The sequence below is a fragment of the Bombus pascuorum genome, chromosome 14 (genome assembly GCF_905332965.1).
Source record: "Bombus pascuorum chromosome 14, iyBomPasc1.1, whole genome shotgun sequence".
NCBI classification, from domain to species: Eukaryota; Metazoa; Arthropoda; class Insecta; order Hymenoptera; family Apidae; genus Bombus; species Bombus pascuorum.
Genome location: NC_083501.1, coordinates 4,479,932 through 4,497,823, shown reverse-complemented (window position 1 = coordinate 4,497,823; position 17,892 = coordinate 4,479,932). Strand labels below are relative to the sequence as shown.

General features: G+C 38.8%; 1 protein-coding gene and 1 long non-coding RNA gene across 3 annotated transcripts in view; one reads left to right on the top strand and one right to left on the bottom strand.

The window, feature by feature from the left end:
- Positions 1–17,892, top strand: part of LOC132913917 (uncharacterized) — a 57,433-nt gene that overhangs the window by 26,399 nt on the left and 13,142 nt on the right. The gene's annotated exons all lie outside the window — the stretch shown is intronic.
- Positions 12,078–17,892, bottom strand: part of LOC132913881 (GAS2-like protein pickled eggs) — a 90,490-nt gene continuing 84,675 nt past the window's right edge. For both annotated transcript variants that reach the window (XM_060972505.1, XM_060972506.1), the window contains exon 8: positions 12,078–16,921. In XM_060972505.1, coding sequence (XP_060828488.1) covers positions 16,035–16,921 — 887 coding nt within the window. In that variant the 3' untranslated portion in view covers positions 12,078–16,034. The remainder of the gene's footprint in view (positions 16,922–17,892) is intronic.

Below are 17,892 nucleotides of genomic sequence, written 5' to 3'. Positions count from 1 at the left end.
AATATTTATTTGCTGAAGTTTACTTGGATTTGTGTGGAATTAATTTAGATTGGAAGTTAGAAGGAAAGCGTTGAATATAAATCTAAGGAGAAAAAGGACAGGATTCAGGGCGAGAAGTTCTGCAATGGCCTTATTAAATTTTGATTGTTCGTAGGATGCATAGTATTAAAAGTTGCATAGGGAAAAGTTCCTTTCGTTTTATAAGGAAATGGTTGCACAGCGTTTTTCGTGTTACATTATTTTATCGAATTACGTATGATCTATTTTGTTCTACCAAGATAAAGATTACAACGTTCGACAGATTAGGTTTCACGTTTGTATAAAGATGCGTCGTTGTAAGAGACGTGTCTGTAAAAGAAAGACACTTTTCGGGCAACCTAATACACTAGGAACAGGAAGAGATTTAGATTGAAAAATTGCCAAGTTAACGCTTTGTGTATATCCTATCTTCATATCATATTCATCAATATCTTCGCATGGTTTTAAAAACTATCAAGACCTGAAATATCAAAAGAAGAATGAAATCCACGTGTCGTTACCCGTCTGTATCGTGTCGAAGATAAAGTCTATACGTCTAACATCTTCTTACACATAAAAGTTGTAACGAGTCGAAGTGGCAAAAGAAGATTGAAAACCACACGTTGCTAATCGTTTTCCCCGTGTCAGAAACAGAAAATTGTGACTTTGTATCGTGTAAAAAATTGAAAAGAATGAAACATATTAAAAGAAGGTTGAAACTTGTACGCTATTAATCTCCATTAATATCAAAGGCTACTTTTCAATCAGTGGAAAATCGTTTAAAAGGTGCAACGTGTGTATCGCAATACAAAACAACTAGAAACTCACCGAACTGTAAAAAGTATGTGGAAACGTGTGTCGTTCAGCCGTGGCTGATGAAAGATTAACACGAGCATCGACTCTAAAACAACTTATTAGCCGCGATTAATGCCAGGTTCGTACAGTAATAACTGTTATTCGTCGTTTGCTGATCCTCTTATGCAAAATTATACGAATGTATTATTACTTTGTACATGAAACGCATCGCTGCTTCTTGTGCTGCAAAACATTCCTTCAAATCATATTTCATCGTGGAAACGTTACCATTAATATTCAATAAAAAAATTACCTATCTTTCTTAGCCTCGTTTCGATAAAAAATCTCCAAGTTATTAGCCAACTAAATCAGCATAATTTCACGTAAACAGCTTAATATTCTGCAACTTTCAATCTCGAGGAGAAATCTCCCATTTTCCAAATCCTCTGATTTCTTCTCTATTTTCTTTCTTTTTTTTTTTTTTTTTGCCGAGCATGTGCGTTTCTTTCAGATCTTCCTCAGCTTCCAACTCACACGAGGAAGAAATCATAGACACAATAGGAAATCGAGACCATTCTGCGATTAATTTACGAATTAATAATATTAGAATGATTAAAACAAGATAAATTTCCACGTCATTTTGCAATTAAAAATGTTCAACATCGGTCATAGTTACACCCAGACCGTGTTTACGCAAATTCAAATTTTGATATCCACTTAGAAAAGAGGATCTAAACAGAGATCAAATACCATAACTAAACTGCGGATGTTGCTACGCTTGTAGAAGATCTGAAGACGCGAAGATACACAGAATACGCAGAGTATGCGAAAGTACAATACGTAAAATATCCAAAGTATCCTACTTTTCACGCTACTTAATAGACAAACCAACTTTCCATCCAAGTTCCATTCTCTCGATTATATTCATAAAACTATGTATACGCGTAAATCCGTACTTTGTATATTTTCTACACTCCTGTGTATTATCCTACATGTCCTATAAATTCTGCTACGTTCGAATCTTCCATAAATGCACAAACATCCGCAGTTTATCCATCATCCAACCGCTTGCATAAGTCTACGGATTAACGACCGATAAACAATGTTTATCGAAGCTGTGTTTCCTCCGCGATTCTTAAACAATCGTCCGCAACGGGAGCGATTTCGCGCTGAAAACGACACCTGGCCGTATGTAAGTGTATGCACGCGTGTCGCGTCAAAGGAGATTGTGATACTTACCTCGAAACGCCAGATGTGCTACACACATCGGACAGATATTGAAATGCATGGGATATGCAAATAATCGTGGATAGACACTGGTCACTTGTGGATAGGCAGAGATCGTTGCCAGAGATCACTGGCGGAACGGTACACGCGAAAAACATTTCTCCCACGAGTCCGCTGGAAAATACGAGTCGTGGTTAGCTGCTGTTTTATATCATAATATGTTATCGGTGTTTACTGCCACTCGAGTGCAACCGACAGACAGTAAAGTTCGCCGATTGCGGGACACCGATTTTTCCCTCTTTCTGCGAGTCGCCTCTTTCGTTTTCTACAATATTTCTTCGCCTTTTCTTTTTCCTGCGCTTCGATAGCGCCACTTCCGGGTCACGTTCGATCGTATTGGTCTACTGCCGTTGGCAATTTGGTGTGCACATAATCGAAGAATCGCATTATATCGCAGCTTAGAATGCAGCGTTTAAAGATTTCAGTTTATAGTTTTGAGATTGTAACTGTCTCTTTGTTTTATCATAAATTTTTCAAAAATGTTATATATCGGGGAAAATTACAGAGAGGCAATGTTTAAGAGATTTAATTAGTAAACTGATCTGAAAATGCAAAAATACAGAGAATATATATTAGATTGTCTGTCTATCTTTTACAGGCACGTCGTTTACCACGACGCATCTTTATACAAACGTGAAACCTAATCTGTCGAACCTTGTGATTTTTATCTTGATAAAACAAAATGGATCATACGTAATTCGATAAAATAATGTAAAACGGAAAATGTGCATCCATATTTCCTTATAAAACGAAAGAAACTTTTCGGTCGACCTAATATATATAGACTGAAAAGTTCGTGTAGTTTTCCACGTGTAAATAAAATGTAATTCTTTTTGTTATAGGAAATATCCTCGCTCAATAATGTATTGTCCATTCTGATTTATAATCTTTTCTCATATTTCGCACAGTTTCATAATCCCACGTTTATCAAAATTCTTATCTGTCTCCAACAACAAAGTATCGTATCTGCTGCTTAATTCCACTACCAACTTATTGGACAACCTAATTATATGCAAAAACACATAAAATACCTGAAATATCTAAATTATTCCTCCTTATACTCAATATTAAATGTCGAGGTTGAGTGGATGAATTTGTAATAGAAAAGTATATTGAAGTATAAGTTTATGCTAATTTAAATCCTTACCCTCTTAGTGTTACTAGACGGTAGAATGATAGGAAGCACGTTCATATATTTACAGCAAAAGGACATTACCAAACAAAATGAAGCTTATAGCTTTGGCTAGAGGCTACAAGGAAAACAAATAGAAATCTGTTTAATTAGTTTCTTTGTTCCTAGACCTTGGAACCCAAAACATAATGTATACTCAAGGGTACAATAATATGCACCTCTTCTTATTTAGAATATTTCTGCGTAACAGCAGTCTTCAGATCATAGGTCACGGATAGACATAAATAAAGATGTAGAGTATTACTTGAAGTAGTTTCTTCAACATTAAACAATTTTCACGTTTCAAACGTCTGGGTCATATTTTCTTTTGTTTTTTTAATTACTATCTTAGAGTAAGAAATATTACTTAAAGATAGTCTCAGATGATCTTTAAAATATGAATTTGCATAAATATCCGCAGTCTGCTAATGGCTAGGGTGTACGAAAGGGAGGGCACCGACCACGCAATAGAAAGATGTTCGCGGTCGTGAAAGAACGATGGCGTGTTAGTTCGGATTACAGACGGACTATCCTCTGTCGTAGGTCTTCAAGTCGGAGTCTTGCTTCTTCGTGTAATCGACTTCCTTGCACACGTGAATCGAACTTTCTCGAGGAGGCAAGCGTGCCACGATTCTTCAGCCTATTATCATGTTAAGTCGATTAACAGCGGGTCGTTGACGTCGATTTGTCGTAGGTCGGGACACGGAACCGTGTATCCATCGTTATACCTTAGCTTCGAAATTAAATTATGTCTATATATGTATACGGTGATACGATAAAATCTCCTTGAAAGAAATCTATCGAAGACATTTTTCAGTGCCTTCATAAATTTTGTGCTGTACTCAGTTTCGTTATTATTGCATTGGACAAGATTTTAATTTCTTTTGGTTGCATTTGAAGTTTTTCTACAGTAAGTTCCTGGTTATGCCATTCTTCGACACTGAAAAATTCCGAATATTTCGATATTCGAGAATTTTGTACTTAAAAACTGTGATATTTTAATTTTCAATATCCAAAGCTTTTAATTTACCAATCTTTTCAATATTTCAACATCCTAAACTCTAAATTCCAAAGATTATTAATTATTATCGTTTGTTTCCCAATGAAGTCTAAACAAATAATAAAATTTCATCTGCAAATAGCAAATAATAAATAAATTACTTCTGGCATCGTTCAAGTGACTTTTATTTAAATATGAAATTTCGTTCTTATTCGCTAAACTCAACTAAAATATCACTTTAATTTCTTATTTATTATACAGTAGACAAATAAAATTTCACCCGACACTGTCCTAAACGAAAGACAGCAACGTAGAAAATATTACCTCTCCTGTCGATCAAAATTTCATTCATAGTGTTTCGCTCGCCCACATGGCGCGGTTATCTCACTTTGCCAAATACTCCAAAGATTCATCTATGCAACATCACATACCGATCATCCTAACACCGCATGCCGATCCATTCAGACACCTCGACGTGGCTATTATTTCATGCTCGAGGAACCCGTTTTTGTCTCGGCAGTCCTATTAATATCGCGCTATATAGCAATGTTTCTATGAATGAAAACCACATTCCTCCGGAAGGCATTCGCTCGAGACACAACGAAAGCTGAGAGAGCAGAAAGTGGACGAAACAAAGGAACATAAAACGCGACGCGAGGCAAGAAAACGATGTTCGATCGTAAAGCCGCGGCTGTTAGTCGGCCTGTTCCCGAAGGTGCAATGGTTGGAGGATGAAGAAGGGCGTAGGCTGTTGTTACGCGGTCTGGCACCACTTGTAAAAGGAATCAGAGGCACCTGCACACCGCCCACGAGGAGAGTAACGCCAAGGGCCGGTTATCCCAGACGCTGGAGGTCGTGTTCGATATTACTCGAGAAACGGTGAACATCTTAACCCTTAACTGGCTAATATATCACATCCGTTGCGCCACTTTGCCTGGCCTTTTCCCTCGCTGGTCGCGATGGCCAATAGGGGGGCGGTGCCGAAACGATGTTATTAAGGGTGGTCATAAATAACGCGTTTCCTTCGCGACCACGTGAAATTAGCAATCGTATTTTCGACAAACATCCAACTTTCATCCTCCCTGAAACAAATTGCCTCGATATGAACCTTGATTCCGTTGATTCGAGGATGATTATAGCGTACTGCACGGATGTTGGTAGGGTTATCGGTAGACTGGCGTTCGTGAACTTTCGGCGGGCAATCTGAGGTGGTAAGGACGCGTTGGGTGTTATTAAAGTACTTCGGTGTTTAACTTCAACAATGTTTGTTTCGATGTCGACTGTCCGTCGTTTTAGATCGTAACGTGACGCACATCGAGCTCGAGCGATAACGATGCAGAATTGATACAGACTTGATACCAACTAAACGTGACTATCTGTCTGTCTGACTAACCGCGCGACAACCAACGACTACTGTGAACTACCGTGAACGATTTTGGACGATTGTGAACGACTCTGGTTGATTCTGAACAACCCTGGACGACTCTGAACGACTATAAACGATTCTGAACGACCCTGGACGACTCTGAATGCCTCTGAACGACTCTGGACGGCTTTGAATGACTCTAAACGACTCTGGACGTGTCTGAACGACCCTGGACGACTTTAAACGACTCTAAACGACCCTGGACGACCTTGGACGACCCTGGACGATCCTGAACGACCCTGAACGACCCTGGACGACCCTAGACGACCCTGAACGACCCTGGACGACCCTGGACGATCCTGTACGACTTTGAATGACTCGAAACGACCCTGAACGACTCTGAACGACTCTAAACAATTCTGAACGACCGTGGACGACTCTGAATGCCTCTGAACGACTCTGAACGACTATCAACGACTATCAACTATTATCGCAAGCTTTTTCTCGTTTCCCTTTTCATAAGGTACCGAGGTCTTCGGAAGAGAGATTTTTTTTCTGAGGTGGGAAGGGTAAAATCCATAGACGATAAAATAATAAATTGTCCCTTCAAACGCTTATGGGTTTTTTAGTAAGTTCCAGGATTTACTCTTTTACGATGTGCTGTTTTCGAACTTCGTTTAGCAAGCCATGTGGCCAACACGTATGCTTCAGCCGTGAAACTTTCTCTACGATCATGGGCCGCTACAAATCTAAGGATGCGAGGATCCACGGAACGCATATAATATTTTTTTTATTATTTAATTTGTACTTTACAATTTGTCCAGGACATTTGATAAATTTTTCTAACTTAATTGCTAAGAAACATGTGGATGACTACCCCCAGCGGAATACCATCTTCGAGTTTGACTATTTCATTTCTTTAATGAAATCAGTGGCGTGTTTTCTTTTTATTTTTCTTTCTATTGCATATAATATAATAAAATATCCAAAGGGTACTTGATAATACTTGACACTACTAATATTTCACATTTAAGTTTCATTCTTTTTATCTTGTTTCGTTCGGAGGAACGTAAAATCTGTGACGTTCTTGCGAGCAGATTTTTACGGAGTTTCAAGGGGAGAGTCTTAATATCTTTTAGGCTATTTGGAAATCATAAATATCGAGTAATTATCACGGAGATTGCCTAGGATTACGTACACTTTATAGCTTGAATTAGTGGTGTCAAGCACATATCCTGGATTGAAATATGTGACAGGAAAGTAGTGGTCTGTCCCAAATTCCCAGGAATCGATTAAAAAAATGGCATTGACGACTTAATTTATCCGATATATCGAGGTTTTAAACTTTTATGGCTACTACGGTAGCCGGTTTCTAGACACGTTAACGTTTCTTCCTGCGTTTATGAAAGGTTTAGGCAATTCTGTTAATGTATCAACGTATCATCATAACGAACACTTATAATGTAGACACTACCATCCATAAGTATTTTGACACTCCATGCAATTTATACATATCCATTTCTTATTTACCACAAGCTACATTCTTAACTTATCGCATGTTGGATTTATGGAAATCAGCTGCCTATTTCCCAAAAATTGAATACTAATCGTGCATCAGGATAATGAGATTGTTACAATCAGAAAAAGTGGAGTTAATTGATTCGTCTTTCGAGAGAATCAAATAGGCGAGCCCAAGGATATTTTTGAGCGATAGTGTACGTTGTACTGGCGTCGTTTTACTAAAACTTGATCGACGAACATTTGTCGGGAATTTGACCAATTAGGCAGAGCACCTCGACCGAGATACGCGGCGCGTTAAGAGCGAAGAAAACGAAGACACGACAGTCGAAGAAGTTATTAAGAAATTTGCATACCATAATGTTGGACAGTATGTTGGTCCACTTCGTGGGCGTGACAAATTGAGCCTATAATTCTGTCCGCGACCTTACTATCAACATCGAACGTACACATACTGTACCGTATCATCAGCTTTTACTCGTGTCGCAGATAATAAAACAAAACGTGATGGAACTTTAATTAAAAAGCTATCTCGAGTGTTTTCCCAATTGAACGTTGAAGCAGACACGTCTGCAAGATGGCCGCGTTGATAAATGCACGGTTGAGATTGCGCAATAAAGTATATTTATTCTGCGTAAGTGAAACCCGACGTCCTGGGGAGGGTCGTCTTTTTTCTGGCGAATTTTCATACATGAAAATGGTCGAATTTGGCCAGAGGTGAGGTCGCCGAGGCCCGACAGCGTGGGAGGACTTTCACCTCGCCACTCAAACGTTCATTAAGAACCGAGTAAAAACGCGAAACATAATGCCGGCCGTCGTTAAAATTCCGAACGTTGACAAATCGACGCAAGCACCAGTCACAACTTATCGTTCGCCTTTGTCCTAACATCAGTCACATCAAAATATTCCACATACTTTTTGTTACTTTAAGAGAAGCTTGCTCCTTTTTCAATACAACGTATCTTCATTGACGCTGTCTTCGGATACCCAACAAATCGTGAAAATCAGTTCTCTCGAAAAGTCTGACACGCACGAGTTTCGTTCTACATTTTGGATCCAATTTTTGCACGCAGAATATGGAAAATGAATTTTGGAAGATCACAGTGAAATTTAGAAGAAGTTTAGGACGATGTATCTTCGTAGAGTTCTGAATATGTTTGAAGGCGGGTGTGGGATGAACTTTCTAGGTGAAGCTGCTCGAAATCGATCTAAGTTTACATCGTGAATCCCGAAAGAGAAATATCGAAAATTCATAGTGAAATTCAGACAAGTTAAAAGACAGTGTATCTTCATAGACGCGTACCCAACGATTTTTCAAAATCGGTTTTCTCGAAAACTAAGCTTCGTATGGAAAGAAATCTTACCACAGATTCTACCTACTTTTTCATAAACAATCACCTTCGAGTGTAGAAAGAATGGCCCGTTTGTGTAACACCTTCGGCCTTCAGGGTCCAAATTAGTACAAAATCGCAATGGTTGCGCGACGACAAATTAAACATGCAATCGTTCCATGGAATCTCGAAAATATATACGTATGCAGGTTTGGATTTGCGTACGCAGAGAACGTATGCTGCAATTTCCATGAGATCCCGCGGAGCAGCCAACGGAATGCGAAATGAACAGTCACGTTCGTTCATACGTATCGTTCGGCGTGTTAAATGAGAATCATTAGGGCGGCATAAGTGGATTTTCTAATTGCCGCCATTACTTTCCTGCGGTTACTTTGCATCGACAATTACGAGTCAGCTCCGGTAAACAATTTGCTCTGGCAACTGCGAACCAACTTGCCGCGAACTGAATTATATCGTTGTCGCAACGCTGTCGTGATAAACGCGAACGACGAGATGAATGAAGTGTAACATGTTTTTATGGTGACTTTTTCCGCTCGTAAATGACCATCGGGACCTATGGCGATTTATTAGTGGAAAACAGTTACAGTGGTTTCTAGAAATCGATATTTCAATGTCTCTGTGGTTGAGCGTTTCTACTTTCCAATATGTATATCCAATATGTGTACGTATACGTCCAATACGCGTTTAAACGCTTTCGTTACGCAATATTTCAAAATTACAATATGAGAATTTTTTAAGTTTCTTTCTTTTTCTTTTTTGCTACTTTAATGTAGTTGATAATTTTCTAACATTCCATGCCCAAGTAGCAGACGTACAATTTGAGGTTGGTGACTTGGAACATTTACTCTCCTTGTAGTCTAATATTCCATAGCTTCGAGTATTCTATGTATCAACACTTCGAACGTCTAAATTTCTCCACGCTTCTCAAATATTTTTAATTTCCTTACGTTCTCGTATTCTGAAGTTCCAATTGTCGCCTCTTCCAGTGCTTAAATTTTATTTACCTATATTGCTATAATTTTATTTAAAAATTATAATTTACAATTACCACGAGCCCGAATTTTTTAGCATCCTAATACTTTGGAGCTCCGATTTCACAACGCGCCAATACCACAAACCTTCCATTTCCCTATACGTATGTACTTTCGATACTCGAAACTCTCAGTTTCTGAACGCTTCAGTGATTTAAAACATCCAATTTCCCAATACTTGAAATTGCTCAACCTATGGAGCATCAACTGGAATACAAAAAAAGTGTGTACCTACCAGCGACGTCTCACAAAACGTTCGCTAATCGTCTCCATTATTTGCAGCGTACACGATTCCTGGGATGGAATCGTCGTTGTTATTATCGAGGCTACCGGGGCCTGTCATAAATCTCCCGGCTTGCGGCCGGACGTTTTAAAAATGGCTCCCTTCCGAGATCCTCGTGTATTATAGTGGATGGAGCCGGCAGGCCCCAGACACACAGAGGAAACCGCGTGCTGACTCACGTATACACGCGTGCGGACTCACGCCGCCAATGTTGGGCCCATTGTTGGCGGCTGCTGGCTGTCCGAGAACAAGAGTCGTCTCGCCATATGCGGCAAGGACGCCGATGACTCCTGTCTATTGGGCCTCGTAACGGGCCTCACGCTCTTGTTTACCTCCGCTTAGAGCTTGCGTTATCGCAACAAAGTTCGCTATTGACACGTTAATATACCTGCAATTTCTTTTACACCTTATCCGATGTAATTGAAATGAAGAGATGTCTTGTGGATTATGCATTGTGTACGATGTTTCATTTTTCGGCTATCGTGTTCGATATTTTGAGAACTAAGAGTTAAGTATTGGCATTAGGTGCAGCTGGTGTATTGGAAGTAATTATTCGTTGGGTATTTGATATTTTGAGAGATTTAGATAGTAGGTATTGACATTGAATATAGCTGGTGTATTGGATGTATTTATGTATACTGGCTATCGTGTTTGGTATTTTGAGAAATTTAAAAATTAGGTATTGGTATTGGCATTGGGTGTGGCTGGTGTATTGCACGTAATTATTCGTGGGGTATTTGATATTTTGAGAGATTTAGATATTAGGTATTGGCATTGGGTGTAGCTGGTGTATTGGACGTAATTATTCGTTGTGTATTTGATATTTTGAGAGATTTAGATATTAGGTATCGGCATTGGGTGTATCTGGTGTATTGGACGTAATTATTCGTTTACTGGGTATTTGATATTTTGAGAGACTTAAATATTGGCATTGGATATACCTGGTGTATTGGATGTATTTGTGTATACTGAATACCGTGTTTGGTATTTTGAGAGATTTAAAAATTAGGTATGGGTATTGGCATTGAGTGTAACTGGTGTATTGGATGTAATTATTCGTTTACTGGGTGTTTGATATTTTGAGAGATTTAAAAATTAGGTATTGGCATTGAGTGTAGCTGGTGTATTGGACGTAATTATTCGTGGGGTATTTGATATTTTGAGAGATTTAGATATTAGGTATTGGCATTGGATGTAGTTGGTGTATTGGACGTAATAATTCGTTTACTGGGTGTCGTGTTTGAAGATATTTCGGTATTGGTATTGGATGTAACCGGTGTTTGATGGTCTTCGTATTGCATCCAATACTTTGGATATTGATGCGGACATGATCGAATGACGAAAACCTGAAGTAAAGTATTTCGTATGTGTGAATAATATATGAACTAAAATATTTGATATTTGTATTTTGAAAAAATATTATATATAGAAATAGAATATAAAGTAAAATAATGTCATGAATGACAGTGGTTATGAACATTGGACCTTATATAGAAATAAGCATAAGAATAAACTATATTCGAAACTATATTAGAAACTATGTATGCACATATAGTAATAGAGCAATTACTTAAAGAAAATGCGGCCCAATGATTTTGTCAAAGCTTTTTATTATTTTTTTTTTTATGCAAGTTTTCTTTCAATTTACAACTTCTCGTAGATAAAATGATATAACGTAATATACTCAACGTTGCGTATAATAATCATAATAATCAATCAGCATCGTCATCATCTCTGACAATGATGATAATAATATCGTAATAATAATAATCGCAATAATAATAATGATCATTCTTAATAAGAATAATAGCGATAGTTCCGCAATTCTTGCAATAATAATATTAATATTGGTAATCATCGATATTATTTATTTCTTGTCATTTTGCGGATAGACACCGCAGCTGCATGGGGTTATGAAGCTTAGGCTTAAAAATACGAATGGGGATGTTCACCCCCGCGTTCGAGACTTTGAATATCTACGAGCAATTTTGTAGCATGCCTTCCGGAACGAACTGTGGCCTCTAATATTCTTTTTTCCTTTCTTTTTATGTCTTTTTTTTATAAGAAGAACAGTTCGGACGTTTCCTCGATGGAATATCCTCGAGGAAATAGCGCTTTGTCGAATTGGAAATCTTTGCCCGAGAACCGCTTTTGGACGGTAAATATTTTACAATATTTTCTTGGACGTGCAATTTTTTACGTATTTTTATTTATTCACTAATTTTTTTGCAAGCTTTTCTGTCATTTTTTTGTAAAAAAAAAAATCGCGCTTCTATAAAGTAAAATTACAACTAAAAGAGAGTTAAAATATTTTTCTTAAAACCGGTTGATATTGTTCATCCATAAAGACGTTTTTCGTTAACCACGATATAGAGAACGCTTACTTTAAAACGAAGTATATATCTTTGGCATGCATTATATAGAACAAAGAGATAAAAGAAGAAAGAAAATTTTCATAAGAAACTACCACGTGGTTTAAAAAACGTCTTCAACAGCGATCTCAATTCCAAATAGATCGCCGATCTTAATTACCCGAAGATCAATAAAAAAGAAAAAAGGAAGAAAATACTTGGAACCTTTTGCTTTTCAAGTATCGAAGAAATCTTTTAAACGAAACAATATTTTCTACCTAATTGGAAACATAATTCTTAGATCATACAATGTTTCATAATGTACCAAAAAAAAAAAAAAAAAAGCAAAAACTAAAAGAAATTCCTGTTTTAAATATTACATTCATAAAAATTGTCTCGACATTTATGAAACTCCCTGTACGAACTAAACCTCAAACCTCGTTCTCTTGAAAAGCAAACAGCCCGCAAACTAAAATAAAAACTGAGTAAAATTAAAGAAAAATTAAATGAAAATAATCCACGCATCGTTCGAACGTCACAGAGGCGACACACAGTAACTTCCGGAAGTGCACCTGACGCGTATTACTAAAAAATAATTCCCTTTCTTTCTTTTTCCTTATATCGGGCATACGTGCGTTTCGCGTTACAATCTCTACTCGAACATCTGGTCAACAAAATAAACTTCTCTGTCTTCCTGCCGGAAGTGTACCTCTTAATTCGTAATCGGCGGGGACCAGAGTTTCCGTGGCGGGACGTAGTCCTTGTCGAAGAAACTTCGAGAGGAAACGAAACATCGAAAAACTTGGAGAGGCCGACCTTAGGCCGTAAGGACACGATTTCTCTACTAGGCTATTATAAAAAATATTAGCTCCACACTTTCAGCCTCTTTCATCTTAAGTTCGCTGCGTTTCACTCGCGCGTCTCGCTTCGAAACAATTTTTGATTAAACGCTATTATCATATCTCCAAGTATTTTGAATCGGTGGTGGACACAGAGATTTTGTAATATTCTTTTCTCTTTATTGTATATATTTAGAAATTTTCCAAATCTCGTTTGCAACTATAGAACTGAAAATTTAGAATTACAAATTTAGAGGTTAGAATATACGTAGTATAAAAAGCCTAAAGTATTCATTTTGGAATTTTTCGATCTCTTCTTGTAACTACGAAACCTAAACGAAGTTAGGATTGAAAATTTGAAGGTTAGAGTTAGCACTACGTACGATGTCTTCTATGAAAATTTTTTCAATCTTCGTTTTGCAACTACAAAATTCAAAATTGTAGAATTAAAGAGGAAATTCATCAAATTTCTTGACCTAGTTTCAGAATCAGAAATATGAGTCTTTAAAAATGATACATAACCTAATTGATTCTTCCACACGAGATACCAAATACTCACTCACTCGAGTTACATTCTGTTGAGCAATGTATAATTAATTTACAGACGTTCAATTCTACAGCAAGGACTCTACGTACAATTCTTATGCAAAAATTTCCCTGTACATTTCCATTTGTCTAGTTTCCATGAAGCTGACACGCGAAAACTGAAACACGTCCCGCCCGGACGCCATTTTCCCCTCAAGACACTTGATACAAAATGCCGCTACGCTCGCGTTTTGGTATAAAAAACATTGAAACATTGGAATGGCGTTTTGTTCGACGACACGTCGCTATCTACAATAATGCAGTCTGTTTTCTGGGGTGAATTTGATTTCCTTTTTTTTTTCTTGCTAAGAAACCTTCGTTTCTCTCTCCTCTACTCCGTTTCTAACCTATTCCTCCTCGACTCTGCATTGTTCTCGTCGTTTATTATCCTCCCATCCTCAAGAGAACTCGCAACGCGCAAATAAATCGTCTTTAATAAATATAACCGATAGACTATATAAATAAATAATTTCTCGCCGGCCCGGCGGCCGTGGTAAACGATCGAACGTAGAAATTCTGACTGCGAAACCCGAGATCTCGTCGATCCCCCGACGATCGTTTCTTCTTCAGCGATCGCGATCGTCGAAAGATCGCGATTTACGCTCGTCGACCTCTTATACGTACTAAGCTAATGAAAATGATCACGAAACGACGTGATTCTCTTTTTCCCTTTTCTTTCCTTGTTGTGATATAGCTCGATGTAACTTGTGACCGATCTGTGAGATTCTGTCAGGTTTGAAGAAAAAGCTTTGAAGTCGATATCGAAGAAAATTCTGTATTCGTTTTCCTGCAAAGTTTCGTGCAATTTTTATGTTCATGTACGACTTTCATGATTCTATATTTTATCTTTCACAAAACTTTCTGCAATTTTCTTTTATTACCATATTATATGCCCCAAATCTTTTTCCAATACATAAATATTCAGCCCCCTATAATTCCTCGGTCGGAGAATGTCCATTAGCTCCGCAATAAAAAAAAAAAGGAAAAGAATTCCCGGTAAAAGAATTCAATAAAGCAAAAGGGAAGGCTGCGAAGTATCGATCACAAGACACACGGAAAAAAGAACGTATCACGACAAAAAAGAGAGATCGCGTCGCGTGTGTCCACGGTGCAAAGGTGCAATCTCTCGTCTCGGATGAATCGACGAGCTGTCAGCCGGAGTGCAATTAACTGACTGGAAGCAAATCGATCGGGAAGCCATTAACGCAAGAGCCGTACACCAGCTAATTGCCTGCTTGAATTCTGTCTGTTGTTCGTCAATCGAAATCGTTGTTGTTCATCGACGAGACGAGTCTCCCTCGCCCTTACCTACCTAACCTACCTTTCTCTTTTTTTCGTTCCCTTTCTCGTCATCATTTCAGCTTCTCTGTCGTTCTTCCTCTCCCATCGCTTTTTTTTCTTCTTTTTTCTTTTTGATCTGTTTTTTTGTTTGTTTAATTTTTTTTATTTTTATTTTTGATCACCTTATAATCTTACTTGCATCACGAACGTCATCTCGTTCAGCACCATCCAAGCACCACCTCGATATACACGTGACTCCTACGAGCTAACTGATCGACCACGTACCGTTAAGGCCCGTTAAACTTCCACTCTAATCGGACACCTTCGATTTGTTATCGTACGACACGTGGAAACGCGGATTTTTTTACATTTCAAAACGTGGATGTTTGGGATTTTTGTGAATCGTGCACAGGTGAGGAAAGGCTGATTTACCCTTCAAGCATCGTTTCGCGGTGTTTAAGTATAAAGGGATTCTCTCTTCTTCAAGGGGGAAAAGAACGTGATTTCTATTCCTCTAAGATAATTCACAATAGAAAAGGGAACAATTTTTTCTAAAACACTTTCAGTAGAAGCGTTGCTATTTACAAAATGTTCCAAGAGAAAAGGAATCTCCCAAGCACCACAGAGACACGTTTCATGAAATTACAGGGTTCCCAGAATTAGAACAAAGGGAACTATCTTAAACTCCTTTCTAACCCCGGAGCATCAGTTAGGCCCATTTCGACCAGCGATCATTTCTCGATGCAATTGGGATGAGTAGTCTATACTAATTCAGAAAATCTGCATATACATTCGACCAATGTTGTTTATTGAACGATGCAGCAGAGACACCAATGTTACGTTAATTCCGGAAACACTGCATTTAAAATTAGGATCATCCTAACCTCACTCTTTCCCTTACTTAAACACCTTTGGAATCACCATTTCTCACCTTGAAACACCTTTGACACCTACGTCTCGTCACGTGTCCACGTATAATCAACAGAGAATCTGCTAAATCGAGGGCGTCACGAGCAAGGAAGCTGCGAGAGCACTGGCAAGGCTCCGCGTACACACAGTCTAGCCTATGGGCGATCGAGGAGCCCGATGACCTCGAGGACACGCTCTGAACCAGTATCATCGTCGCCCTCTAAACGTTAGAAGCTCATAGAGAAGCTTTACACGCTGTCAGACGCGACAGACATCGGCCTCTTGTAAACTGGCGCCGGTATCCTGGAGAAACCTCCCCTCTCCGAGACAGGCTTGGGATCCTTTCTAGGACTGGCCGTCATCTGATTGTCCTGAGGCAACGCTACGATCCCGTTACCATCGATCCACGCCCTGGTGAACTCCATATTCGCCATGCCATCGCCAGAACTATGCGACTGATAATCCCTCAAAAGATCCTGAAGCTTCTGAACCACTTCGCGTTCGTCTTGCAAGTGACCAACCTTCTGTAGAATCTGCTCCAGCAGAGGATTCACCTTGGTGGGCGAAGACTGAAGAGATCCAGTGGTAACTTTGATTCTTCTTCCATTTCTGTCATATTGGATACCACCGTTGGAGCTTTGCCTAGGCAGACTTTGCCTGGCTGAACTTTTCCTGGTGAAATTAGGGGCGGTGGCACAGGTGGCTGGTACTTGAGGGTTCAGAAAGGTGTCTGATTGGATACTGGGTCTCTGTCGAGTCTGTCTACCGTTCCACGTGTTGCTACCACTCACTGGATTCGGACAGGTTTTTGGTACAGGAGATGCTTTGCTTAGACTGCCTGTTGGAGGTTTTCGAAGGCTGTTTCTGATCGTTACTCGTTTGAGAGGACTTCCTTCTGGACTGGAATTGCTGTCTCTGGGTGTTTTACTGCCTGACGAAGCTCTTGAGACGTTGCTGTTTTCACGTACGATGGAATTTGCTCGAGGAGTTCGGTCCCCGGAGGAAGAGGCCACGCTTCTCGAAGGCGAAGCGCGGAGAGGACTGGCTGGACCTATGCGAGTCTTTCGAAGGCCTGTCTCGATGCTCTCTGTCTCCACGCAGGACCTCTCCTCAGGTTCAGGTTTCACGGGTTGCTCTGAAACAAGGGAAGAAAGAGATGTTTCTTCTTTTCTTTTATTATCGAATATATTTTCGGTTAGATTGTTACAGTCCATAGGGCTCGACTTAGCTGTTGCAGAATTTCTGAAGATGGATTTGGGGAACGAGAGAGACATTTTGCTTGTGTATCATTTGAGTATAATGTGTGGCATTTATCACAGGTAAAATGATTTTAATATCGCGTTGTTAAATTTATAGGTTCATAGTTCTATAAGAGTCTCTAGGAGAATAGATGAAGCTTACATCCTGAGATTCTAATTTCAATAAAATATAAATTCCACTCTCTGGTTTTTTTAAATTATTGAAAGCACGTTTCCAAAAATTCAACACCTTAAAATTCACAGTCTTATTGTAATCTCTACTTATAACTCTTCTAAAATCATTAAACATACATTCTGGTTTGAAAGAGCGGAATTAGTTCTATGAATGCGTTCGGTATACGCAATCGCGATTGCGTAACGACGAATCGCGTTGTTTCCGCGTGCAATCGCATGCAAATGTCAACCAGAGAGCGTCACCAGCTCCCTCCTCGCTGTTTATTCGAGCGTACTTGAGTGGATTTCGACGGGATTTAGGATTCGACGATCATCGCATAGCACTGCGTGGGCAACCTGCCGAATATACGGTCGACATAATCGTGTCTGACTTTTTCATATCGCAATTTGGACCCCCCTCCCCAGCTGAGATCGCCAATAACATTTCTCGCCAACTATTTATTTAGTTAACATTGTCCGCAGATCTTTATTTGGATTTCTTAATCGATAAAAAATGTAAAAATAATTTTATCCAAGAGGATATTTATCTTCCAAGCACAGTATAACTGTTCGATCTTCTTGGTCAAATTCTGATGAATTTGAGATATTTTATAAATGATTACGTTACTGTATAGAAAATTTATAATAATCTTTCTTTAATTTGCTCAGGATTTCCTAAATGTTGGATTTCTTA